We start from the raw sequence: 27,711 nt of genomic DNA on the forward strand, positions 1-27,711 counted from the left end.
TTTATATATAGAATCCAACACTACCTCCTCGTCGGTTCCTTTCTGAAGAGGGCGAGCGATTCTGGGGAAATTCCGTTATCCATTTACATCACCTCTCTCTTTGCATATTATCCCTGGGTTCCGTCTCGTTCACAAATTAGGGTTTTTGCGTGTCGCTGTTCTTCGATTTTTAATCAAGCTATCGAACCATGGTTTCTGATTCAATCACCACCGCTCCTATTCCTTCAGCTGCAAACGCTAAGAATCTGGGCAAGAAAAAAAGGGTAAGATATTGATTTCAGTGTTTATTTCAATGTAACTGTGATTGTTTAGTTTAAGCATTCATTTCTCTGTTTTTATTTTCCTCTTCCTAATGCTTCGGGGATTTCAGACCAACAGGTCTGCTAAATTAAAGCAATGTAAGATTGATGCCCGTCGCGAGCAGTGGCTTTCTCAAGGTAGGAACGTTGTTCATGTTTCCTTGACATCATTTATATTCTACGTATGCGTATATTTCCATCGATATGTTCTTTCCCTAATTTTAGTCTTTTGTCAATGTATCCGTGGATGGGTATTAGTTATGGTCAAGAATAAGAATTGCAAGGACGGAGGGGACGATGGCCACGCGCCTCCGATGCCTGTTAGGGAAGACGGCAAAGTTTCATGGGAGAAATTGGAGAGGAGTCCTAGAGCTGAAGAGATTGATGGATCGCTCCATCAAGATGGCTACATTGAATCTCTATCCAATAGTCCCTCCAGTTTTGATAGTAGCATGTTGGGGAGTAATGATTCAGGAACAAATTTCACTGGTAGCAGCAGCAGCGGCAGCAGTGCGGGGTCCTGCTCTGGGAATGTCACGGAAGAAGAAGGCGACGATGATTGCTTGGATGATTGGGAGGCTATGGCTGATGCTTTAGCCGCCGATGACGAGCATCAAAATCCATGTTCGGAGCTGCCTCCCGCTCATGAATCAGCTGTGCAAATGGTTTCGCCTCGTGAAGTGACTCATGGGTCGAATTTAGGTGCACGGAATTCTAAAACCGAGAGTGATAGAATCGTTCCGTGGGCCTCTGGCAATAGGAGAGCTTGGAGGCCTGATGATGCTTTTCGTCCTCAGAGTCTTCCTAATCTATCTAAGCAGTATAGCTTACCAAATCCAGCCTCTCGTAGTGGAGGAGGGATCCCATGGGCTCGCCCTGCTGCGCCATCTCCTTGCCCAATATGCTGTGAGGATCTTGACTTGACAGATTCATGTTTTTTACCTTGCTTGTGTGGATTTCGGCTTTGCCTCTTCTGTCACAAGAGGATTCTTGAGCAGGATGGCCGCTGTCCTGGGTGCAGGAAGCCTTATGATTGCAAATCTGTTGAGCCAGAGGCAAACGTCCATGGAGGCAGCCTGACTTTTAGTTTGGAGCGCTCGCGTAGCATGATTTGTAGGACCTAAAAGAGAGAGTTCGTTGTTGCATCTTAGATTTAATTTTCGTAGGTCTAGCTGTTGTAGGTATGGATTTTGTGCCCGAGGGAATCAAGCTATTTCTCAATAGTAGTATGGTCGTTATCTTGTGGTGCATTTGTTTATGCAGAGTACTCAGGTTGATTTGTGAATAGATGATATGGTATAGAAATTTAATAATTGAAAATTATTGCACATGTTGTTTATTTTGCTTGTGTTTTGACTTCTTTTCATATAATGTGTTATTTTTGTACTCTTAGCTCTTTATACTTCCATGCTGATAATCATATTAAATTCGGCAAGCTCATAATTGTCCTTGAATTTCATTTTATTGCATTCACCGTTCCTTTCTTCTTTGCAAGCTGTTCTAGATTTTGATGATATTCCTTCTTTGCAACTTCTGCTTTTCTTTTTCTCCGCTTCTTTGAAAATCCTTGTTCCTGTGATTTGAACGCCTGAAAGATGGACCAGTAGTAATTTCTGCACACTTCTAAAGGATCTTTCTGTTATGAGAAATGTAAGACTTAAGGTATGAAAATCTCTTTGTGGCACGGCCTCATTTCTTTTTGTTAGCTCACTCTAGTGTCAGTCACGTCAATAAATGATTTATGCTTGCTGCTTCTATATATGGTGAAACATATTAGCTACCTCTTGTTCTGGTTGTATATATTTTAAATTATTGCTTCTATTATTTTCTGGGACTGATACTAAGTTTTTTTTTCCTCTCATGGTTATTAGTTCTTGTGCTGTTATAACATATGTTTTATTCGAAGATTTTTAAGTGAAATGGAGGGGGAACTAGTCATTTTATTGGGTATATAATTTATGATGAATTTTCCATGGGCGTGATTGGTTTGATTGTTCAGTTCCTTCGTTATCAATGTTGTCTTTTGACAAGGATGCCCAACAAAAAAAGTTGTTATTATCGAATTGTATCCTTTACCTAGAGGGAATTGGTGTGCGTATTTTACGTAAATAATTACAGAAGTAGCAGCTTATCAAATTCCTCTTCATATGTGAATTCGGCAGGATGGTTTATGATATGGAGAAATGAAAAACATGTCAAACTAGAGAAACAATGTAGGTGTATTACACTGAATGACAAAAGAAGATTATTATCTTATTGATCCAATTTATTTTAATTTAATATCCCCTGGAATTGTTCCTAGGTGTGGTGTTGCAAGGTTAGTTCACTTATTTAAACTTGATTATAAGTAATTTGTTTGCATAGAAAATTTCTATTTTTCTTCAATTTTTTCATTATTTATGCGCTGTACCAAATTGTTTTTGTTGGAATAGGATGGAATATGGCCATCCCTTTCTTTCTGGGTTGGAAATGGTTTGGGGATGATAGAAGCTTAAGCAAATTTTGGGAGAATATTTAGCTGATAATGACGGATTTTGCGCCCATCTCTTATTGATTAATGATTATAAGCTTAATGATACTTATGTGGTCGCATTAACTACCTGATGTGTAGGGAAATGACCGACTAATCTATTTTATGGTCACAGATTCATGTCGCGATGGTAAATACTGATCAATAGCTTGAGGAGGGTTTCTTTCCTAAGATGTTATGCTGTGAACAGGTTCAAACTAATGATAAGCTTTATTTATTAATTTATCATGTTTCATGGTGTATTTTGGTGGGATTTATTAGTTCGATCAGAGTGTACAGGAGCTACCGCACTTTCATTCAAAGGTTCTGGAAATGGGAAGGTAGGTAAGATGTAATGAAGCTGTGCCCATCTGCAAAGGTTCGAATTATGGATCAGTTTTCTGTGTAGGATCATATTTTTGCATTCTGTCGCTTGAGGTTCCCTACTAGCATGAAGGATGCATTTGCTGTAGTGTATAAGGTGTCTCTGGATGGATTTCTCAGCCACAGCTGAAGTTCTTTACAAGAAAACTGAAGTAGTTTCTGCTATATTCCTGCATGTATTTTAATTTTGAATTGATTTTCATTTTTCAGGATGTCTTCCTCTCTGGCAGCTCGTATCCTTTCACCTTAGTGTGAATCTCTCCATCTCTATTCAAACTATGATATAAACTTGCTTTAATATACTAGGAATATATGTAATTGACGAACTCTCTAGGAAATCCAATTTAAATTTACAGATCCATACATCTAATTTTTATTAGGTTGCACAAGTTCAACTAATCATGACGTATAAATGAGACTTGTGCTTGTTTGGTAAGGTTCATGATCAGTTAAAATAGCTCGTTTTCCGAGACATACTTCATGCAGTGTAAAATTACTTAAAATAAGTTAACTCAAACTTTATTTGGATTAGTGTTTGAAATTGCTTATAGACAAATTTTACATAGATCAAGATAAAACTCTTCTCATATAATTATTTTATATTCTGTAAATTATAATTAAAAAAATTATTTATAAATTATTTTAAACAGCTCCTTATAAGTAAAAATTTTGTTCTTGGATCATAATAACGAATCATAAAATGTCAGGAACCAATATTGATCAATATTAAGATAAAATGTGAAACTTATGACCTTGTTTATGAGTTACGGATAGTATAATTTATTTTTTAAAGGATTAAAGTGTAAATTTATTTTGAAAGTTTCTATTCAAAAGCACTATGTACTTAAAAATTCTTTTGGGGTAAATTTGTTTCAAAAGTGTAAAATCGGAACAATATTGTTTTTAACTATTAAAATACTTACGTTGAATTTTTTTTTTTTGTAAATATAAACCAGGCCATCCTATCAATGACTTCCCAACATAGCTTCACCTCTAACTTTCTCTCTCACACAATTCGGCATATCAGAAAAGCAGAATAAACCAGGCACACATTGAAGTGCTTCCTTCGCGAGGATATCAGCAGCTTCATTCATGTCACGACAAACCCAGCTAAATAGTACATTCCAATCCTAACGTTGCATCGCTACGATTTCATGCACAAGATCCTCGTCGTCTTGGTCCTCGACTGTGCCCAACATGATAGCATCTAGCAGGTCTCGACAATCTGATTCGACTATAACGTGCCGGTGACCACTGTCCCAAACGTATTTCATGCCCGTCAACACTCCCCAAGCTTCTACTCGAGAGGCGTTCCCCAGCCCGATATTAAACATAAAGCCTCCCGTAAATACTCCCTTCCAATCTCGCATCAATCCTCCACAAGCGGACATTCCACTTACGTTGACTCTTAAAATAGCAATGTTAACCGTTAATATTTTTAATAGTGACAATATTGTTACAATTTTAAATTTTTAGGGTAACTTCCAAGAAACTTTAGGATATTCAATGCTCCTTAGTAAAAACTTTTAGAACAAGTTTGTATCATAATTTTTTTAAAAAAATTCATAAAATATATGAAAACACAAGTTATGGTGACGATAAAACATTAACTTTACAGAACACGTATGCGGATGTGAAGGAAGAAAGGTAAGAATACAAGTTTTCCTTTAAAAAGGGCAGCGCACATTCTTGATCATATACTCTTCTACAAACAGCTTTTTAATAATTTTATCGTGACTTATATAAAACGTGTTTATAAATATTTAAATAAGCCAACCCAAACAAAAGAAGCCTGTTTCCCGAAATCAATTTGGAGCTCTTATCCCAGATGAATTTAAGTTGTCAGGTGACCTTAGAAATTAAATGATCAAGTTAAAAAACCTTTTGAGGAATTTAACTTTGGCATGTACCCACTCGGACAACATTATATAATTCATATTATACATAAGACAATCGTGGAAAACAACAAAGCTGTGGATATCAACCACTACACTGGAGACACGCAAAATTATTTTGATTGAAACTGAAACATGAGTGAAGAGCAGGCTCCTAGAGCTGAAATTTGCCAGCCTTGTATTCCTTAGGCAGCGTCCCCTTCCACCACTTCATAAATGTCGTCTCCTCCAACAAGGCATCCTTCAGAATCTCATCGTTCTTCGCATCCCACCTATTGAGATCTTCTTCCAACTTCTCAACCCTCTTCTTCAATTCTCCATCAAACACTCCCTTGTTGGTTTTGCTCACCAGCTCCTCCGTCTCAGCCCAGAAGCAAGACTCCGAGCTAGCCCCTCTCTCCAAGTTGTCTTTATGTTCGATCCATCTCTGTGTATACCTGTATCGTTTAGGCCTGGCCCTGTTCATGTATGGTCCCGTGTCTTCATTCTTCAAGTGACGATAATAGTTGGCTATGTCCAGCGGCTCCACCAATCGCCGAAACTGGGTTCCCATATCTATCCAGTCCTTTTTGCCTTCGAAATCATCTGGCAGTTCGTAGCGTTTCAGCATTTCGATGATCTCGTCCCACACACCTGCTAGCACCAGTCTCCTCACATTTGCCTGGAAGTCTTTTGAATCTTTTTGAAGCTTGAACGCGTCGTAATATCCCACCCCCTGCATTCTGCTCACTTCCTTGTAATCTTCCAGTTGCCTCATTGTGTTTAGAGCTTTTTCCTTGTCGATCTTTGCCTCGTTTCTTTGCTTTTGTTTCTCCAGCTCTCCTGCTGCTCTTAGACACAGTCTCGCTCTTGTTCCCTGAAATCCCACGCAAGCAATGTTCAGTATTCTCACATGTTCTAGCAAATTGCTATGTCTAGTTTAGAACTTGGAGCTCTAGGTTTCTCAATAATCTATATAACGCTAACTATGTGAAAAACTCATTCAATACCTCACAGAGTCGGCAATGATTAAAGATCGATAAACAATATAGGGGCACATATAACTAGCTATTTCTCTTCATTAAATCTTTTCTATCTATGTCCGGTAATAGAAATGGATCAAAATATCTGATGAATTAAGATATTTTGCAGTCATGTACTGATGTACTCCTAAAAAGAGTCCCTTGGAATGAATGAGACTCTGCAAGACTGATCACTTTTCTATTTTAATAATATAAGAAGTAATTCCTTGTTTCTATTTCTGTTCCACTTAGATAATAGATATGCTCTGAGTTGAAGCTTTCCTGGGTAATTATTTCCACTGTCGCAAAAGCGAATATATCATCAGACCAACCAACAAAGAAACAGACCATGTTAAGAGAAAAGGAAGGGAATTATGACTTACAAGTCCAAGATCAGTGAGGGCAGTGTCAATATTTGCAGCAGCAGTATCATTAGAACAATGATCTTTAGACAAAGGAACATCCTCAAGCTTATACAAATAAACCACATCCTGCATCCCCAAGATATCTTCAGCTTCCCTCCCATACTCCAAATGCTGCAACACCCTCTTTTTCGCCACTTCATCTCCTTCTCCTTCTTCACTCAGCACAGCACTGTGAAAAAACACCTGAAGCACAGCCTCTGAGTTCTTCATCACTATCAGTCTCCCATTTCCCGTGCACAGCACAAAAGTCCCAAACGGCCTGTACGGGCTCAAAACGACGAAATTCTTCACCGTTTCCAGCAGCAAGTTGGTGCTTCCCATGAGGGTGCAAGCCCGATGGCTCGCCACCGTCGCTGCGTTCTTCATCACTGTGTTGTAGAACTCAGAGTACCTGATTGGGTCCGGTGATGATGGTTTGTTCTTCTGGCTCAGGACCTGGAGAATTGGATCTAAGGTTTGCTCCACAGACGAGAACGGAGCTAGGGAGATTCGAGGAACGATGTCGTATCTCAGGACAAAGTGGATGAAGTGACGAGACCAGTCTTCTCGGTTCGTGGCGTGAGCGAATATGTGGTTCCCGACCAACGGAGATCCGAAAGTCACACAGACAGCAGGAGGAATGTCGGTCTTTTTTTCTCGTTGTCGGTCTTTTTCCCGTTGCCGGTCTTTTTCTAATTTCCAAAGTGTCGCCAGCATCGCCACTGGGCCACCGGAGGAGTGACCAGTGAACACTATTTTTTTCGTAGTCTTTTCCACCTGCAGATTCAAGTAAGCAACTCGTGAGTTCCCAAAAATAGGAAGGGATGATCAGTTAATTACCAGAAAACTAACCAACCAACAATTAACGTTTGGTTTAACTTAGAATTACCTCGGATAGGAACGATGGATTGCGTAATAAGGATTGGAATCTGGAGAGGGTCGCTTGGTTGACCAGAGCAGGTTCATCGTTACCGATGCTTCTGAGGGAGGGGAAGAGAGAGAGATCGATTTTGGTTTCGCCGAAAGTTTGATCATGGGACCAATCAGAGGCAGACCAGGATGGAGGGAAGCTGATGATGAGTTCAGAAGAAGTGCCACAACGATACTTTTCGGAGAGGAAAGGTTTGTCTTTGTGGGGCTTGAAGGCTCGTTCACATGCCTTATTGATAAGGTCTTCCCTGACGCCAAGCGCATCTCCAAGTCTCTCGCTGGCCATTTCTCTGGTTCCTGAACCAAAAGACAGATGAAATTAGGTGGTGTTGCTTTGTGAGTGGTCGACGGTGGAGCTAAATATTTAAAAGAACCTGGCGATGGATGCCAGCGCCGATCGATGAGAATAGTTTGGGCTTAGAATAAGGTTGACGAAGACTCAAGCAGGGCTGACTCCAAAAGCAGGAGCCGGGGCCTGGACATCTCCCTTGTCCTTTCCATCCATTTTCCTTCCGTCTGTCTTGATCGTTACTGGATCCAATACTTATAAATAATTTTTTTAAGTGTAATTTACAAAATACAAAATAGTTATGAAAAAAAAAAATTTATTTCAATTTACATAAAACATACTTATAAGTGATTTTAATTGTAATATCAAACAGAGCTAATATTGTTCAATTTGAACCGATGTTATATAGTAGAAAATAATTTTATGAAATATTTTTTTATTGTTCCTTAAATTATAATGACTAAAATTTAGTAGTTTAATTTTATTTATTTTTTAAAATAATTTAATATTTTATTTATAATTTTATAAAATATGAACTAAAATGCAATCTCATGATTAAAGTGAAAAATAGAGGGAAATGGGGTCGAAGGGGAGTGGTGGGAATCAAAACAACAAACGGATACGAGTTCTTTACTTTTTTTATCCCGCAAGACCACGACTGTATTTGAATTAGGTTTTTAGAAATAATTTTACAGTATAAATAACTATGTAAGATATTTTGTTTTGATTTCTATAATACTTTGGAAAAACTAATTCAAAGAGCATTTCCACTGAGAGTAGAAATTAGATCAAACGAATGAATAAATAAAAAAAATGGATCTCAAGTGGAAGGTGATAGTCATTCACAATGTAATAAATCAAGGTTCGAATTCAAACTGAAAGAGGTGTCCACATTTAGTACCTAACAGTACCTCGAATAGAATTATCCCTAATAGAACGATACCTATGTTTTGGCAAATAATAATAATAATAATAATAAAAATAATAAATAAAATGGGTCCCCCCTTGAGGCAGCACCCTTCGCGGAAGGTACAAACGTCCTCCCCAATGGAAACGCCAGAAAGCGAAACCAAGCAAACAGCCCAGCGGCGGGTTATTTTTATTAATTACACTATCCCTGGCACTAATTATAAAATCTTTTTTGGTAGACTAGATAAACAGCTCGGTTTGTTCCCCTGGACTACTTGATACAGTTACAAAAATAATGCAAATTTGTTGGACTACTTGATTTTAGTTCGAACTGTGCTAGATTGGTTTTGGAAAAATCAATTATGTTGATTTCAGAGAGAAACATCTAATTAAATAATAGGCCTGCTTAAATACATGAGAGCTCATATGCATGAATGGATGATGTCGGATTGAACGTAGGGACTCGTTTTTTGGGTTGAGGAATTTTCTGGCAAATTAAATCACAGAAATCTGTCCTAAAGGAACAACAAAGATGGCTTTTTTGCAAAATGAATTGGAAATTTAAAGACTTTGGCATAAATATGTCTTCGTCAGTACTGCAACTTCCATGGCAGCTTCCTAGAAATGTAGACCTTTGTTTCATTTTATTTTCTTCGAGGCCACGGTACAAGAAGAAGACCACAGAGACCTTGTTTATTTTGAACGCGTTTTATTATGCTATTAGGGGCTCCACCCCCTTTTCTTTGCTCTTTCCGGGAAAATGCTACCACTTTCTGCCTCCACGCTGCGTTTCGCCCATTGCAGAAAATTCCCCGTTGTTGCATCCCGTAAAATTCTGGGCTGTCTCAGTCCCCCTGTCACTGATCATTCTCTGTGGCCCAATTTAAATGCCAGAGGGAAGCAAGAGTAGGTCTAATTATTAGTTTTACTCCTTAATAAGAACTAAATAATTAATTATTTAATTTAGTGAGATTAAAAAAATTTACTAAATTATTTATTTGTAACAAATATAAATTCAATAAATAAATTATCTACCGGAACCCTTTATAGTCAATAAGTATATTTTGGAAGAAAAAAAATTACAAATTTAAGAGACAAAATATATTGAAATTTTATATTTAAGATCAAATTCAGCTCCCAAGTGGTTATTATATTAACAACCTGATGCATTTTTTTTTTTTTAACAAAAAGTAGATACTCTAGAAGCATATAGTACTAGTTTTTCCCCTTGTATTTTCGTTGAAGGCATATACAGATATAGTGCTAGGATAGGGGCAGCTCCGAACATGAATTTTCAAATCATTAGGGTTATTCTACTTCCTTTTCGGGTAGCTGTAATTAGTTCCATGACAGAAACCCAGAGTGGCGCAAATTTTTTATGGAAATAATAGATAGATTTCGAATATGCACCAGTGCTTCCTGAACCTGTTGCTTCTGCCAGGTTCGTGCTTTTGACGGATGGGACCCATATGGAGAGCTCGGATCCTTTCCTTATTCCATCGTCTTAACATTTCACCATTTGATTCATTCACAAAAAAATTAACCTCTTGACAAAGCTCTTGTTGGGCCTGTCCTCTTTCTGGGAACTGAATCACTGCTTCCGCCATGAAGTGAAGCAAACTAATCCTCTGTGCTCTTCATCACTGGTTCCTTTCATTCTTGCTTGATTCTCAGCGCTTCGGATGTCTTCAGTTATCAAACCAAAAGGACTCAGATTTTTATACTCTCTTTTGAACATACAGGATGGAAAAGATATTCTGGACGCATTGTAATCCGTCTAAACGAATCATAACAGAATTTTATATAAGAAATGGCCATCAATTATCCATCCTCCCCAGTTAAAATGATCTGCATTCACTTCAGTTAACCTTATCCCCTTGCAGTGGCTTCAACCTTGTCTAGCCTGCACCTGTCTTTCTCGTATAGAACACGATGATCTCTCAGGACTCATGCTATAGGTCGGCAAGTGAGAAACCCAATGCTGTTCGAGGATCCCTAAAAGGCAACGCCTCATCGGTTGTCCTATCAATCGAAATCAAGCCTTTACTGCTTAACTCAGCAAACAATCATCAAAAACTTGGAATGCTAGCCAAAAGCTCGGATGATGGCGGAGGAGGTAGTACACACAGGATTACTAATGGAATTTAAGAACCCAGGTCTCCACGGGAGTAGATGATGATAACATCACGTTACAGGCTGCAGAAACGAACAGCACAAGCCCCCACCTTCAACGGGCGCAACCACAAAAATATATATAGACGAAAATGTTGCAAGAATTGAAACAGAACTGATTAACAATAGAGGCTTTTTATTGATTTTTTAACAAATCTCATCTGTACAGAGGCAGAATCCGCTAATGGGGGCAAAAAATCGTGACTCTAGGACCTATCAGCAATCTTTAATGGTTAGTGTATACATGAGAGGCTCCAAGACACGAATATAATTTGTACGGAAAATGGATACAAAGAATGCCCTATTCAAAATCTGGTAGTAATATAGATCTCTTGGAGGACAATGATGACAGTCGAGGTGATGACGAATCACATGGATGAGACTTCGATGAGGTCAGTGTTGAAGGAGACGAACTTGGATCATCAAATCGCCTTTTTTTATGAGATCTTTTCTCCTTTCCCTCCATTTCACCCCTCATGATGAAGTCAGTCAATCGTTTAACATCTGATAACTTCACTGGCTTTAATAGAAATTCCTCTGCTCCTTCCTCCAAACACCTGACAAACAGAAGCACAAAGGATCGTTAGAGGGAAAATCTTGAACAAAATTATTATGCCGGCAAGAAAGATTTTCTGTTGCGTGCTCGTAATGTGGTTAAATAGTCAAATGTAACAGGTCACACCAAAATGTTTGACAAAGGACATAAAGCAAGTTCCTTAATTATTTGAAATTGCCTGTAAGAAACATAACATGCGAATGAACAGTAGTATCCATCAATCCTTCCACATAATTTGGCAATCATGATGACAATAATGGCCCCAACACCAGTAGCGTTTGTAAAATAGAGTTGTCCATTGGACAAATAGAATCTGGATTTCATTATGCATCAATTATTGAAGCCAGAAATGCAAATTAAAAGAAAGACGTTAGGTTATGCTTGGAGACGTGCTTCTGAGATCATGAGATCGTGGGGGTCAAACATGTATTTGATTTACTAAAGTCCCACTTACAATCCAAATTTTAGATCGAAAATTGCTCAAGGCACATCTTCCATTGAAATCAAATACATAAAGAAATTCGTTTCAAGCGACAAGCTAAAATGAATATCTTCCAACTAATCAATTCGAGAGCATACCTATCAATCCGTGTCAAAATGTTCTCAGAAGACATGATCACCACTGGAATCTCTCTAAAAATAGATGACTCCTGCTGAAAATAACACAAGATAAGGGTAAAAGGTTAGCTGTTAATTTCATTCCGACTGCAATTTGAAAAGATTCTTTAGAACTTCAAACAGAAAAGAATGGAACTCTTAATGGAAAGTAAAAGCAACTACCAACCTTGATCTTCTTAAGAAGTTCATATCCTGTCATCCCCGGCATGGAATAGTCCGTCATGATTAGATTAACCTTTGCAGTCTGTCACCACCATAGCCATCAAATAACAAGGTAAGCCTCAATTGCAATTATTAATAAAGTTGTAAATGTAAACTTGTCTTCCAAAATAAGTTATCCTTACATTAAACCCAATGGAGTTCTCCTCTCCATCTAATCCCAAGTATTGCAAAGCTCTGGTTCCACTATCCACAACCGTCACTGCAGATTCCCAAAACCAGTCAGCTTCGTAATCCAATCGAAACCCAACACATATAAAACATAGAAACGTCTGCCGAAGGAATTAGATTTTCTTCTTACCTTTGCAAGAAGAAATTTTGAGCAGGCGTTCGATGACCTTACGATCGACGTGACTGTCATCGACGGCAAGAACATGGAGCTCCTGAGAACAGGAAGGGGATTCATCGAGAACCTGAGGCAAATTGAGCCTGAAAATGTCGCCGGCGATAGTCATATCGGATCCTCAGAGGGGTGCTTGGCAGGAGGAAATGAGGAATGGAACTGTTAGGCTGAGAAGATGAAATGAAATGAGAAGGTAGAGGAAAGAGATGCTTATAAAAGACGAAAGAGAAGGTAGAGGTTTGATTGAGAGAAAAGGAAAGAGATTCGGGGGATCCAAATCTGGAAGATCTTTGCAAATCTACGAGACAGGATTACGCCACCACCTCCTGTCTCTTCCTTCTCTCTCAATATCATCCTTTTCATATCTTTTCTCGTTTTCTTTGTCCTCTTCCCACAGTCCCTACAGTCCCCACATCCCAATTACTGACGCATTATTAATAATGTTTTTCATTTTTTAATATAAAACCTAATTATTAAGTTGGTTTTGATTTTAAACGTAAAACCTATTTATTATATTTATTAATTTTTTTAAATTATACTTATAAATGCTTTCTTGATTATAATCAAGTAACAGAGAGAGGTAGAATATTAAAAAAAATGATTATGGTGTTTTAGAAAAAACATGTTATATTTTTTATAATTAATTAACTTACCTAATTTTTTTAATATAATTAAATTAGTTAAATAGATTTTATATTAAGAATGGGAGGAGTAATAACTATCAAAGGGCTTTTGAAACAGTTAATTGATTAAAATGATCTAAATTTGGCCCTATGCACCATATATGCAAATGATTTTCATTTTAAATATTTTTGCATATATTGACAATTGTAGATGATTAAAAAGGAATTATATCTGTTGAAGTTGTAGTAGCTGCTTTAACTAGTAAAATTTCCAAACAAGTATTTTTTAATAAATGTCTATAGTAATCATACTATTCGGTTCTAAATATAAGATTCAGAAGAGTATTAAATTAAATGTTTCTAGGTTAATCTTGAAAAGTAAGTAATTTATGGTTTTTAATATTATACTCTTTAACATGATAAGAGTACACTGTTAGTAAATCTTGAAATTTAAACGCTAATTTCGATTGAATATTTGACTCATTTCATTTTATTTGAACAGAATAAATCAACATTTGACCATGATTCATGATGATGATGAATTCTTAACATCTTTAAACAGTCCAACTTCAATGGGAGCTTCCCTTGTTGTCCATTTCTTTATTTTTCCTTTTTGCAGCATTTACAGTCTGATTTTATTAACATGATAAGAATATTTTTTATCCAAGAAATAGTAAATTTAAAATACATTTAATAAAATTAAAAGAATCTAGAAATGATAATAATGAGAAATGTTTACTTTCCGGCCTTCACACGTAATTTTGGTAAGACTTGGGTCATTTTTGGTTATTTTAGATGTTTCTTCCCGTGGGAGCCGCGGGTTTCAGGAAACCAGCAGTTGTTTTGACTCAGACTACTTTTTGCAGTTTTGCTTCATTTATTTGTTCATTATTTATCTCGATGCTTTGCCATTTTTTAAATCTGTCTTTTATTGTATTCGCTTTCTACTCCCCTTGGCGTGTTCAGAATTGATGAGCTTGCGAAATCAATTTATTTTGATGAAGTTTTAAAATATTCATAATAAAGGTTGGCTTTTCTCTTTACTAAGCAAATATTTAATATAACGGTTAAGTAATGATGTTAGAAAATTTAGATTAAACTATAGGAATTGAATTGAAATTGGAGTATTATTTTTATACAAAATTGTAAAGTCAGTGAATTATATTATGGAGTATGGACGGTGGTGATGTTTAAACTCGTATTATTGGAATAAAAATAAAAATGATTAAGTAATTATATATCTGGGAATATAAATATTATGTCAGTGATTTGTCATTGCGGCAAAAAAAACCAGTGGGAGGAATAAGTATCATGTCAATAAAAGAATTTAACTCTTTAAACTCAAGGTTTTAAGTTTGAATCAATGTGAGAAAACGCTTTCACTGGCTAAATTCATCTCGCAGCTAAAAGTATTTTTGTCAAAAATATTATTTTAAAATAATAAAATATTTTATTATTTACCTAACAATTTGAAACTTTTTTTTAGATGTGCGGAACACCCTGATTTAGGATTTAAGATTAGAGCATTTAAGGTGCTTAATACACTGGGAAAGATTTTTCAGAATTTTAAGGGAATAAAAAAATACTTCAAATATTGAAAAAACACTTTTAAAAATATTTGTGAGTGTTGGATGAACCCTATGCCAAAAAAATAAGTGAGAGATATAAATATTATGCATAAAAAACCAAAGAATAACATATCAAAATGGAAAAATAAACTGCATCAAAAAATAAGAAATAAACAAGGAAAAATGACAGATAAAAAAACCTGAAAAATGTAATATTTCAAATCAGACATCTAAAAATAAAAATAGAAAATGACACCTGATATGATATATTGTAAATGTAGTTAAATAACTAAAATGTTATTATATAAAAATGTACTAACCAGTTCTAAAGGGATAATGACAACTATTGAATAACAAATAATAATAAATATATTGGCAATAATAAATTATTTATCAAAAAGTTGTAAATTAATAATAATAAATATTAAACAGTTAATAACAAGAAATATACTTATAAGTTTAACATCTTTTTTTTCAAATCTGATATAAAAATATTTCAGTTGTTTAACTATATTTATAAAATACCATATATCATTTTCTTCGGTGTAATTTTTAACTCATAAATACTTAAATAGAGAAATGATAATTTTAAATTTTTTTAAAAAAAATTCGCAGTAAAAAATCACATAGAGGGCAAAAAGTTAAAACTATAGAAAGGAAGCGTGAAGTCGGAGGGAATGAGGCAGAGAGGCAAGCATCGCAGAATGAGAGGTCCACCGTACCCCCAGCATATCTGAGGTGGATCCGCTGACCGCTGGGGCCTGCCTTTCCTAAGTCGCTGCTTTTTTCTTCTTTTTTTTGTGAAAAAAGAAATGAGAGAGAGATTTTGAGGGCCCACGGATCATGCGTGATAAGATGAGACCAGCCACATCAGTTCTGCTGTCCACCCAACGCCCCTCACATGTCATAATTATTCATCACTTCATTTTTATTTATAAGTTATTTATACTGAAAGCTAATAAATAAAAAAAAGCTATATTTATTAAGTGAATATGAATAAAATTGAATAAAAAACTCATTAATTCTTCTATAAGTGACTCATATCAACAACAAATTTTTTCTCTAAATAACTTGTAAATAGAAATAAAGTTGGTACAGTACTTCTCTAATTATTAGTTCTTAACGTGCGATGTAATTGAAAAATTAATTTTAATCTTAAATATAAAATTTATTCTTTATATTTATTATTTTTAAGGGGATAAAGTGTAATTTTGATCATGGTCTTATTTATATATCATTCTATCCTTTATCTTTTCATAATGCAATTTTAACCATGATACCCTTGATTTTTTTTTTTTGGGCACAATTTTACAGTGCAATTTTGTGAAAAAGTAAGTGAATGCAATCTGAGCAAAATAACAAAATTCTGGATAGACCTGTACCTTTTATTTATTTATTTATTCACACATCACATGAGAATATTATAGAACTCCATGCAATCTGGTGGAGTACGACATGCCTTTCAGGTCAGTCATCTGTTTTTGTCTGGCTCGCTTCATCCACAAGCTCCCTTTGATTTTCTGTGTCCTGCTAATCTTGGATGCTATCTCCACTGATACCTCTCTTTGATTCAATAATAAATAAATCCGCCTTTCCTTCAAACCACGCGCCCGACTTATTGGATCCCTCTTCCTTGTGCTTTCATCGCTTTCCTTCCTCCTTTCTATGGATAAAATCTTTTAATTTTGCACACTCCTTTACCAAATTAAAGATCACGAATAATAGTATTAAACCCAGCGTTTCGGATTCTCTGTGGATGACTTGATATTCAAGTCTTTTCTGCAAATATATGATTCACCCTTGCATTCACACATTATACTCATTTCAGAATGACCCCACGTTTTCATTGTCGTCTTTGTTTCTTCTATATCTTTAAATCCCTTTACGAAACGTATCGGATCTGGAAAAAAGGAACTGAGAGGATAGCATATAAATATGCTGTGACAATTCGATGGTTCTTGGATGTTCATTTCTAAGTTTTAAACACGGAGATTTTCCCATCCCATAGAACCATGTATCATCCAGATCACCAGAAACTGAATCTCCAGAAGTAAATTTGAATTTTGAAGAGTCTCTTCAGGATGCAGAGATCAGCTGAATAAACCAATTATATATAATATTAAAGGAATAAAGTGCTTAAAACTTTCACAATATTTACGAAAAAGTACTCAATACCTCAATTTTTTTGACCCTTGTATGTTCTAAAAATTTATTTTTGTAGCAAAAATATTTTGACTATTATTTGCCGTTAAGTTTGACCAATAAATTATGTGATTTAACCAATATTTTTAATAGTCAAATCTAACAATAGATACAGTTTTCAAGAGATAAGAACAAAAGGGGAAAAAAAAGTGCTTGAGTACTCTTTGGCATATAATTATGAGATATTTAAATATTTTATCCCTAATATTAAATATGATTCGCAATATATATATATAGTATATATGAACTTTACAGTATACAGATTTTTGTCCCCATGAGGGAGTTTCAAACCATACAAAGCAAATATAATTTTTGAATTTCATGATCCTGGTCACAAATCAGTGATGCCTTCGGCGCCATTTCCAGGATCTTCAATCCAACGGCTCACAAATTGCAGACGGCCCCAATTTGTTTCTGTTTCATGTACTCTCTTTTTATTGGGGAAAAAAAATTAACTCGTTTAACAAACAAGCTTGGGTAAATGACATTTTGAAGGCTTTTGGCCCGAAAAAGATAAATGAGATTTTGAATGCTCATTTAAGTCTAAAAGAGTTTTTTTAAAAAATTCTTCTAACTAAGTACAGGTATTTTCATATCAAAACTAATCTTATCCAATAATACTATTTTCAGTCTTAATTATAAGATTTTATTTATAAACTATAAATAAGATTATACTTTAAATAGAATTGTCTTTAATAAAAAAATATACATGCTCAGCCAAAAAAAAAAGCTATAAGACGTGACTTTTAGAACTCTCAAAATAAGTCAAGAAAAAAATACTCTTATTTAATACTTAAAAGTGTCACAAATATTATTACTCCGATAAAAAAAAAAAAAAAAAACCTCTACATAGAAAAAGTTTCATGCCTGGGTCTATCACGGTCCAGCCTTTTAAGACCAGGCCAGCCCCTTCTTTCCTCCTTCGCACCTCCAGGCTCCAACCCTCATTTAAATCCTAACTGCTGAAGTATATTGTATTAATACAAGATTACTATAACGATATTAGATTATAAAAATAAATAAATTTAAATCGTCAAAATTTGACATAGACATTTAACATTGTAATGAAAATGTAGTTTAAAATTATTTTACAAAATATTTTATCATTATATTTTTGAAATATTCAGCACAAATTTTTTTATCATTATATATTTTTGACATATAAAATTATTTTTTGTTATTTAGCATTGTAATAATAATTTTACAATATACTAAATCTCAAAAAGCTTGAGGGAGTGTTTGGAAAGCCTAAAAAGCACTTAAAAACACTTTCACATATGCCGAAACAAAATTTCAGTCACATACCTACTCGTAAAATCACTTTTAAAAAATTATTCCAGACACCCCATAAATTTGAAGAGCAGAAGTGACAGGAGGGAAAAGGACGAATATGAGAGGTGAGTCCTATTTTATATAGGCAACCAAACCTAAACAATGAACAAAAGCCGGATCAGACACTAAATTAGTTCAGATAATGATTTAATGATCGACAAATCAAATCGGGATTAATTCGAGATTACACCTGTTATAGTTAAATGATATAATTTAATTAAAATGACAAGTTTGATGGTTGATAATCATCTCTTAAATCACCTAATTAATTACATCTCCCAATTAGCATATAACTAATCATAAACAATCGTGTTTAGAAATGTTAGTTAAAGAAATAATCCTATCCACAATGATTTCACTTACCCACCCTCCCCACGTATTAACGTGTCAGCTAATTGTCTAAAACCATGGTCCATAAAACCATGTTCCCCTTTACCTTCCCTATGATCTGCCCAACCAAAAGATCAGCTGTGAGCTTTTCCTTTACAGTTAAGAAAAACGCGAGATGAAGAAAACTTGAACAATTGGTCCCTATTCTTGGTGCATGTGACATTATGCATCCACCGATGCCTACAAACTAATCGTCCTACGCATGATGATATCATTTTAAATTAAAAAAGTAGTTAAAGCTGCTGGTATTCTTAATTTTAATTTAAAAAATCATATCACGACATTCTGGATCATTTTTCATTAAAATCATTATGCGAACCCTTTTTTTGTCAATGCCGAATAGCATGATTTATCATGAATAAATCTCATGACACGCAGAAATTTTTTTTCCCCAAAAAACGTTTTATTTGGTGTCAGTTTCTACCAAATATAGGGTTTTCACTATTAGTGTTTGTTCTGGATAAAAAAAATTTAGGTGAGTTAAGTCATAGAGACTCACAGGACTAGGGCATACCTCAAGATTCAAAAAGTACTTATAAAAATACTTACAAATTATTTACTAGTAAGATTCTCATTAGGGCTATGCAAAAATACTCATAACCCGGTCTCCCTTGCAACTACGCAGCCTAACCAGATTAGGAAAAAAGCTCCTCCTAAAAAAAAGACTAGACCAATTGGGTTAGACTGGGCAACCGGATAAGATCGGGTTCAAGACTAATGTTTTTGACCATTTGATCTGGCCCAGTCCAGGTAGATTTTTTTCCTCTTCTTCGTATATGCCCTAACCCCTTTTAGCCGTTCTATCTTCCCTCCTCCTCCTTCGACTTGGCCACCCCTCACTTCTCTCAACTGTGCATCTTCGAAAGGAAGATGAAAACGGGTTGGATTATTGTTCTCTTGGTGCATTGAAGATGCAAAAGGTGATGATGGTTCTCAGAGGGTTTATTGTTCGAGTTTATAGGAAGAAGACGGAGGCTACTGAGAGAGGAAGAATAAAATATACTTTAACCTTTTTTTTGTTGAGAAAAAGACACAAAAATACTTTTAAATGTACAAAATTCTATGTTAGTGCTAGTGACAAGCAAAAACCCAAATTAGAATAGAAGTATTGATTTGGTATTTCCAAATTAGCCAAAAGACAAGCTTGCCCTCATAAATTGACAAAAGGAAAGACAATACAAAAAGCAAATTAGTGTAATTCATCTATATAAAAACATTGTCAATTGATATAAGAGAGTTGTCAATACACCAGACAAGAGGGCAGTATACGATTTGCCCAACTTTTCTAATTAGTTTGTTATGTAATGAATTTTGCTAATTACTTTTTAATATATATATAATTGTTTTCAATCTATTTGAAAGAGTTGTCAATAGCCTTAACAAGTTAGTAGCATGTGATTTGCCTAGTTGTGACAATTGGTTTACCTTGTAATAGATTTTTTTGATTACTTGTTAATACATATAAAAGTATTATTAATCTATTTAGAAGAGTTGTTAATATACCTAACAAAGTTGTAATTAATTTTTTTAATTACTTATTGCCAATACGTATAAAAGTATTATTAATCTGTTTGAAAGAATTGTTAACGCAATTAACAAAGTTGTGATGAATTTACTTATTACTTATTGTCAATAAGTATAAAAGTGGTGTTAATATAGTTGGAAAAATTATCAACACGACTAATTAAAATAAACAAATGAGACCACTCCTTCAAAGATATTTACAACTTTTGCTCATTTACAACCGCGATATAACAATTCACTGCATCCCATTAATTATTCACCATCACAATGTTGTTGTTGATAAACACTTTTCCAAATTACAAAAATTGTTATAATGAATTAATAGTCCTTCCTCTGTTTCGGATGGAAGAAAGCCAGGCAGATTCTCCATCCATTATTGTGACACTTGGCCTTTTAGTCCATTGCCCATCTTTTTCTCAATTAAAAGTGTATCCAACACTCCTAAGTATTTTTCTGGGTATATCCAGTGACCTAAAATAATTTATGGTGCAAGTTCATCCTTAAAGTAATTAAAATAGTATACCCATATCCCATAGTAAGAGATCGGTTAATTTGACTGTGAAATTGATGAGTCAGCCTATGTTTGACCAAAACAATCTTATCTAGTGTGTCTAATAAGCATGTCACGTGGCTTTTTTTTTTGTTTAAAAATTATTTCTGCCGGCGTCTTCTCTGATCCCTCCTTCAATCGAATGAACGCACACAGTGTCTCTCCCCAGAACTCATCCGGCCTCGCCGCCACCGTCGCCTCGTTCACCGCCGGGTGGTTGTACAGCATTGATTCAGCCTCCACGCCACTCAGATTCTCACTCCCACTTATGATCACATCCTTTGATCGATCTTTAATCTCTAAGTACCCATCTGGATGCATCACTCCCACGCCCCAACTGTAGAACCATCCATTCTTGAAGCACCTGGAGTTCTTTTGGATCTTTCAAGTAGCGCAACGTGAGGCAACCACCTCGAAGAACTACTTCACCAAGGGTCAACCCATCTCGCTCCATGCTTATACCCGATCCGGATCCACCACGTCCAACTCCGTCATCCCGATAGTTCTCACCCTCTGCCACTCTGGTTTCAGAGATAATTCTCAAACAACAAAAAAGATTTAACAAAAAAGCCACCTCACATGCTTATTAGACGTGATAAATAAATTGTTTTGCTCAAACGTAACCTAACTCATCAATTTCATGGTCAAACTAATAATCTGTTGTCATGAGATGAGATATGTGTGTACCATTTTAATTACTTTAATAGTAAATTTATATCATAAATTATTTTAAATCACTGGATGCACTCACAAAAATACTTAGAAGTATCGGGTTCACCTTAACCCTTCCTTCTACCTTGAATCCATCTCTTTCCATCGGCTTCTTCTTTTCATCTTTCTGTATTTAGTGACCACTTACTGCTCTTCAACCCAGCAAATCAAGTCCGTTCAGCTCCTCCACGTTGCTCAAAATCTTCTTCTTGTTACCCCCAAACCAAATTCGTGAATGCCATCAAGAAGGGCGAGGACGCAAGGTCGACAGAGTCAGGTTCAGCAAAGATGGTTCTACCCTTCAGCTTATCGTCGTCAATTGCCACCGAACCACCATCATCAAACTCGATGACCCAAACCTTATCGATATTCTAGCCATTAATGGTGTCGATACTTCTGTCTTCAAATGTGATTTAGGTATGAGTTGTTTGATTTCATTGGCAATTTGTTGCTCCCTTTCCTCACGTTTGCTGGGTTGTTCTTAACTCTTTCACCCAGTACAAGGAGCACTTAATCCGGCGGAGATAGAGCTAGTAGTGGGGGTATGGGTTGCTTGTGGTACAGAGAAAGTGAGCAGGCGATGAAAAGAGAGAATGGAAGAAGGAAGAATCAGACTACAGTAAATCAACAACATTCAAAAATCCCAATTTGATATCTGGATACCGATTTGAGATAAGTGGAATTGGAGTCACTAATATGGGATTTTCATATTTTAAAGGTATTTATTTGGGATTTCCTCAGTTTTTTTTTTTCAAATTATTTTATTTATATGCTATAAAAAAAGCTGAAAGGACCGTACACATCCAAGTGTTTACTGTTTAATGATTATGTTTACATGTATTGTAAGCATTAAAAAAAAATTGATAGTCCTAGTCCAAATCCAGTTTTTCTCTGCCATGTATCATTTTCTTTTAAAGAAAAGGAAGCAGCAAAGCTGGGAGACTAAATCCAACCCAGTCTTTATTTTGGGCTCAACCAGATTAGTCCGGTCTCCAGACCAAATATTATAGCCCAATCATTTTTCAGACCAGATTTCGAGCTAATACCTAATCCAATCTAACTTGCTCTTTGTACAGCCTTAGTCCTCATATTAGTAATAGGGTTTTAATTAATCATTTTATAAGTTATGAACCAATTTTCTTACCAATTAGACTAATTCTTGTTGGTGCTATCTGTGTTCTTTTCCATCCGAAGGAAAGGAGATGAAGTTTGGCAGTTGGTTTGTTTGTAGGGGTGAGCATTCGGTTTTTTGGTTCGGTTATCGGTGATAATCGAATTAACCGAATAACCGAATAGAGTAAATTTTAAACACCGAACCGAAACCGAACAACCAAACTAACCGAAACCGAATTAACCGAAAATTTCGGTTCGGTTAACCGAATAACCGAAATATATAAATATGAAAAATAATTTTAAATTAAAAATAATAATAAAACACAATTTAACCATTAATTAATAAATATTTCATCATTCAATGTGATTTATTATAATAATATTTATTATAATCATATTTATTGAATATAAATATATTTAAAAAGTTCACATATACCCACATATATATTTATTATAAAAATATTTATTAAATATAAATATATAATATATTTATTTCGGTTATTCGGTTATAACCGAATTTTTTTTTCTACTAACCAAACCGAACACCGAAACCGAATTGTTTAAGAAATAAAAACCGAATATATAACCGAAAACCGAAATAACCGAACCGAAAAATCGAAATTAAATTCGGTTCGATTCGATTTTCGGTTACGGTTCGGTTTTGCTCACCCCTATTTGTTTGGGTGATCAAAGGGGCAAACAAACAAGGGGCGGGAAGAATTCTAAAATGGAACCTTGCGCCCATGTCACGTGGCTCTTGCTAATTCGCCATTTGAGCGTCACATCGAGTAGCGTGCAAGATGCCTTACAACTTGCAACAATGAACAATCCAAATTATTGAAGCATAGAATCTCAATTTGACGGAGAAAAATAAAATCGAAATAACATTAAAAGATAACAAGAACCACGAACTGCCCAAACAACATAAAATTTGCGCGCATGAGCTTGATGTGATCAAAACCATCAAACGAGTAGGAAAAAAATATGCTAACTTAATCAAACACAATTTTAATTTTAAATCAGACAAGTTTACATTTTTTTTTTCAGCTAGCAAAATTAACGCTGGTTTATTTATGGCCCCTCGGTCATGTTTTTTCAAGTCATTATATTTTTACTTATTTATCTGATGGCTTTAATGCGGTTAATTCAATGTCAGCAAAATTAATACTGTTTGGAGTCGCTCCTGGTTTTTGTGACTATTTTTCAAATTGAAAGGACTAATATTTGAGAAGAAATACAAAAATAAAATATAAGAACTGAAAACAAAACATGATCAAAGTATAAGAATAAAATCAAATTTAATCATTTAAAAAATACTCTCTTATCTTATTTATAAGTCACTTTTAACATATTTCATATAAATAAAAAAATTTAAATTTCATTAACTCTAATTTAAAATTTAATAACTTTTTATTTTTATTTTTATTTAATATATATTACAGTTTGTAAAAACAAACCCAACATAATAATAAATGAAAGAAAAAATTATATAATCATGTGAAAATTTTTTCTTTCTACCTACTAAAAATTTTTTTCTCTTTGTTTTATAAACAGGATAATAGGATAAAAGGAGTAAATAAAGCTATCTAATTATATTATTATGCAAAATTCTCGCGAATGCCCTGTTTTTCTCAACGGATAAGACAATAACGCAGCTATCAGTGCAGCAATAAAATATTTCCGAATTTTATCCAAACAAATTGCAATATTTATACTTAAAATAATTCGACGTCAGTTTTCTCCGATGATATATATCCCTCCTCTGTTCATCTCCCCACCCTCCTCTTCTGCCCATTTCATTCGAAGCGAGCTCTCTTTGACCCTTGATCTTCCTTGAGCTCTGCTATAGATGGCGAATCGCTGGCTCAGGCCCGAGGTGCTTCTCCTTCGCCTTTTCTCTCTTTTCGATTTTCGCATTTCTTAAGTTTTTATTGCATGGATTACTGAACATTTGGGCGTTTAGGTGTACCCTTTGTTCGCGGCTGTTGGAGTTGCTGTAGGGATCTGTGGGTTTCAATTGGTTCGCAATATCCTTATCAATCCTGAAGTCAGGTTAATCCCTCTCGCTTTCTATTCCTGATGTGTTAGGTTTCAACCAGTGTAGTGGAATATTCGTCTTTGATGCCAAATTTTTTATTTTGCTTCCGTTGATTTTTCGTGGACCCTGTTTGATTTTCTTGTTCAACCCCTGGTTTGGAAATGGATTGACTAATTTAGTCAGCAGAAGCTTGGGGGTTAAAATATTTATGCTTCGCCTGAATTTCTTGTTTGTTATTTTGATTATCGTAACTTTTTCCAAATGATTGTCACAATCGGTGAAGAGAAGAGGGCTGATTTGATCTGTTAGGCATGACGCTGAGTTAAAATATCTTTTGCCGGCTAAGTCGCTGGATTTGTACAATTTTGCTGATTGCTACTATTATGGAAGGGTTAGCAACTTAGCATAGGGAAGATGGATCCTATTTATCAGCACCTACCAAGCATGGATGCCAGTTAGGACAGGAGACCCGGTGTCACAATAAAATCTGAAGTGTTTATCTGTAATTGGAAGTGGTATTTAGTATGAGTGTCTTCCATGTGGTAGGTCGACAAAAACTGCATTTGAACAACCATTAAGGGGGATTCTTAGGTAGACTAATCCAAGTCAATCCTAAAATTATTGTAAGATTGGCATTACTGAACAATGAAATACTTGGAGTTGGATGTCTTTTTAACGTTGATGCAACCTACTTGTTTTCCAGAAACCGGGTATGACAGAAAAATTTAAATAATCGATTGGAAAATAAAATTTGAAAATTTCCTCAAGAATTATGCCATGATCACAAGTGTTGATCTTTTCCTTGTTTAATTAATATCTGGATGAGAGGGTAATGAATAATAGTCTATTTTTCTGTCTTGTGTAATAATGTATTCCCAAAAATAGGGTAAGCAAAGAGGGGAGGGCTGCAGGAGTGCTGGAGAACTTTGCTGAGGGAGAAAAGTATGCAGAGCATTTCTTGAGGAAGCATGTGCGCAACAGAGCCCCAGAGATCATGCCATCCATCAACAGCTACTTTGCTGACTCAAACCGCAACTAAGTCTGTTTGAGATATAAGTATGTCTTTAATGTAAACCCTGTTATGTCCAATATAAGGCTTTCAGGTGCATTGATGAAATGGGAGTGATATTAGGCTGACCTGTGTGATGTCAGCGATGGAAGATACACTAATAATTTTTATGTGTGGGTGCTTCAATGATAAAGACTTGGAGGATTTATCTATTCGTTCACCTCAGTTATCATCATATCATCAATCTGTGCTTCAGATTAATTTACTAATTCGCTGACTTCTGCATATCAGTTAATCGGTAACTTCATCAGTTCAACCATTCATTTTAATCCCAGTGTATTGAGATAGTGATAATTATTAAGCTCCGTATGCCATTTTGTGGTGGTAGGAAATAAGCATGAATAAAAAAGACGGGCATCTGGATGGCTGTCTGCATAATCTGGTACAATCTGGGTAATCTCAGGGCTTTTGTATTGTTATAAATACTTGTTTTTAACGTTAATATCAGGGTGGCAAAAGGATTCCTCACTATTGGTTCATCACCGTGGGACCCTTTCACAAAATATAGATGATGCATTTAGAGAGAGAGAGAGAGACTCCCGCGCACACAATACGATGTGGATGAAGAACGTAGGATGCGCGTCTAATAAAATTATAGATAAGGCTCTCGCTCCGCTTTTTAATTTTTAACCCTATTATATATTTACTTTTTTTATTTTTAATATAAGTGCTACTTAATTAATTTTAGTAAATTTAAAAAAATTAGTGAAGCTAATTATTTATAATAAATATGAATTGAGTTTTTTAAAATGCTTTTCTAAATTATGATTATCCTCAAATGGAAATCCCTTGATAAATTAAAAAATTGTACGGAGGGGTTTTTTTAAGAAAAATTAGCACAATTTTTTTTAATATGAATTAGATTACAAGCTTTTACATTTAAAATTGAAAGGAGCATAATCGATAATGTCAACAAAGGATTGGTGCTTGATGCTACGATTTCGTTGCCTCGTAACATATAGACGCCGCATTATTTACTGCTCAGGCTCTTCCCATGGAGTAAAATGAATTCTGATTGTAAGCGGCTTTGGTTCTTATCGCAATTAAACCTTCAACAAAGAGGGATTGGCAAACCTTGCATGTACACTGCGTGTGTAATCTTGGGGTGTTCGCATAAGTTCATAACTATGAACTCCAGCACGGTGGCTCTGGGTTTCTTCTGCAAGACTAGAACAAAAATACTCTCCTACTGTCGTTATGTGCCGGGCTAAAAGAAAGACTGACTCAAGTAAGGAGTTTCACTTGGAGGTCGCCGAATGAGAGGAGGATGATGCTCTCGGTTGGATGGAATATTCTCTGAAAATCCAAGGAGCATGGGGGCTATGGTTTGAGAGATGCAGAGAGTGTGAACATGGCTCCATTTTGGGAATTTTGGCTGGAATTTGTTGGCCAACCCAGAGAGAATGTTGAACTGATGAAGGCTTATCTCTGGGGGGATTGATATCTTGGAGATTAGAGCACAGCCTGCTCCTAGAAGTGAAGATGGATCAGATAGGACGGCGTGGCTGAGATCTATGAAACCAATTGAATCGTAGAAAGGTACTGTGGGGGAAGTCATTTTGTTTCAATTTAACTTCTGTAAAAATCACAAGTAAAAGTTAGGCAGTGTAATATGATTTATATTTGGATTGGTTTTTTAAGAAAAGTCAATTTGAGAAGCTGAAACTTGTTTGAATAATTAATAAAAAAGTAAATTTACACATAAAATAATTGAAAAGGACATGAATTTTATTAAGTAATATATATATATATATGAGATATTATATGTATTTAATGTGACAACTGCAAAAGAAATATTGACAATAAAATTAATTTATTAGGAAGAAATTGAAAAATACTGTTCAAATATAAAATAAACTTTGTTGGAGGAGCTGAGTTTTTTCGTAAGATAATATTTATTTTTGTCTAAGCATTTAATGAGTTTTTTCAAGCTTTGCCACCATATATTTCTTTTCCTCTTTGATTCATTTGTTGCACATTTTATTTATTCTCTTCATTAATAATGATATATTTGAAAAAAAAATATATGCCTTAAATATTTATTATTTTAAACTGATTTTAAT

At 35.1% G+C, this 27,711-nt stretch overlaps 4 protein-coding genes and 2 long non-coding RNA genes across 9 annotated transcripts; 2 read left to right on the forward strand and 4 right to left on the reverse strand.

Annotated features, from left to right (window-relative positions):
- Positions 1–47: 47 nt before the first annotated feature.
- LOC114737876 (uncharacterized) lies at positions 48–1,638 on the forward strand. Its single transcript, XM_028925864.1, has 3 exons — positions 48–263; positions 371–437; positions 558–1,638. Exons 1-3 carry the CDS (start codon positions 189–191, stop codon positions 1,421–1,423), a joined length of 1,008 nt encoding a protein of 335 aa, XP_028781697.1. The 5' UTR covers positions 48–188; the 3' UTR covers positions 1,424–1,638.
- Positions 1,555–24,391, reverse strand: LOC114737880 (uncharacterized). Its single transcript, XR_003739472.1, has 4 exons — positions 24,320–24,391; positions 22,503–22,505; positions 9,391–9,397; positions 1,555–1,566 (listed from the first exon to the last, which is right to left on the reverse strand). It is a non-coding gene; the product is annotated as an uncharacterized LOC114737880 (long non-coding RNA).
- Positions 5,075–9,983, reverse strand: LOC114737875 (protein EDS1L-like). 3 transcript variants are annotated; one of them, XM_028925863.1, is made up of 4 exons: positions 9,972–9,983; positions 7,382–7,719; positions 6,472–7,269; positions 5,075–5,943 (listed from the first exon to the last, which is right to left on the reverse strand). In XM_028925863.1, exons 2-4 carry the CDS (start codon positions 7,706–7,708, stop codon positions 5,242–5,244), a joined length of 1,827 nt encoding a protein of 608 aa, XP_028781696.1. In that variant the 5' UTR covers positions 7,709–7,719; positions 9,972–9,983; the 3' UTR covers positions 5,075–5,241. The 3 variants fall into 3 exon arrangements, with proteins under 3 accessions (XP_028781696.1, XP_028781695.1, XP_028781694.1); XM_028925862.1 differs by lacking the exon at positions 9,972–9,983 and adding an exon at positions 7,797–7,928; XM_028925861.1 differs by lacking the exon at positions 9,972–9,983 and having other exon boundaries at positions 7,382–7,790.
- LOC114737877 (two-component response regulator ARR6-like) lies at positions 10,911–12,849 on the reverse strand. 2 transcript variants are annotated; one of them, XM_028925867.1, is made up of 5 exons: positions 12,487–12,849; positions 12,311–12,387; positions 12,133–12,210; positions 11,928–11,998; positions 10,911–11,349 (listed from the first exon to the last, which is right to left on the reverse strand). In XM_028925867.1, exons 1-5 carry the CDS (start codon positions 12,638–12,640, stop codon positions 11,094–11,096), a joined length of 636 nt encoding a protein of 211 aa, XP_028781700.1. In that variant the 5' UTR covers positions 12,641–12,849; the 3' UTR covers positions 10,911–11,093. The 2 variants fall into 2 exon arrangements, with proteins under 2 accessions (XP_028781700.1, XP_028781699.1); XM_028925866.1 differs by having other exon boundaries at positions 11,928–12,001.
- Positions 20,808–21,968, reverse strand: LOC114737879 (uncharacterized). The gene is made up of 3 exons (XR_003739471.1): positions 21,760–21,968; positions 21,514–21,722; positions 20,808–21,256 (listed from the first exon to the last, which is right to left on the reverse strand). It is a non-coding gene; the product is annotated as an uncharacterized LOC114737879 (long non-coding RNA).
- Positions 24,282–25,853, forward strand: LOC114737878 (uncharacterized). The gene is made up of 3 exons (XM_028925868.1): positions 24,282–24,417; positions 24,505–24,593; positions 25,465–25,853. The coding sequence occupies exons 1-3, from the start codon at positions 24,391–24,393 to the stop codon at positions 25,616–25,618; spliced, it is 270 nt and encodes an 89-aa protein (XP_028781701.1). The 5' UTR covers positions 24,282–24,390; the 3' UTR covers positions 25,619–25,853.
- Positions 25,854–27,711: the final 1,858 nt, after the last annotated feature.

This window comes from Neltuma alba, unplaced genomic scaffold, assembly GCF_004799145.2.
Source record: "Neltuma alba isolate B1F8T4 unplaced genomic scaffold, ASM479914v2 tig00013508_pilon, whole genome shotgun sequence".
In the NCBI taxonomy this organism is placed as follows: Eukaryota; Viridiplantae; Streptophyta; class Magnoliopsida; order Fabales; family Fabaceae; genus Neltuma; species Neltuma alba.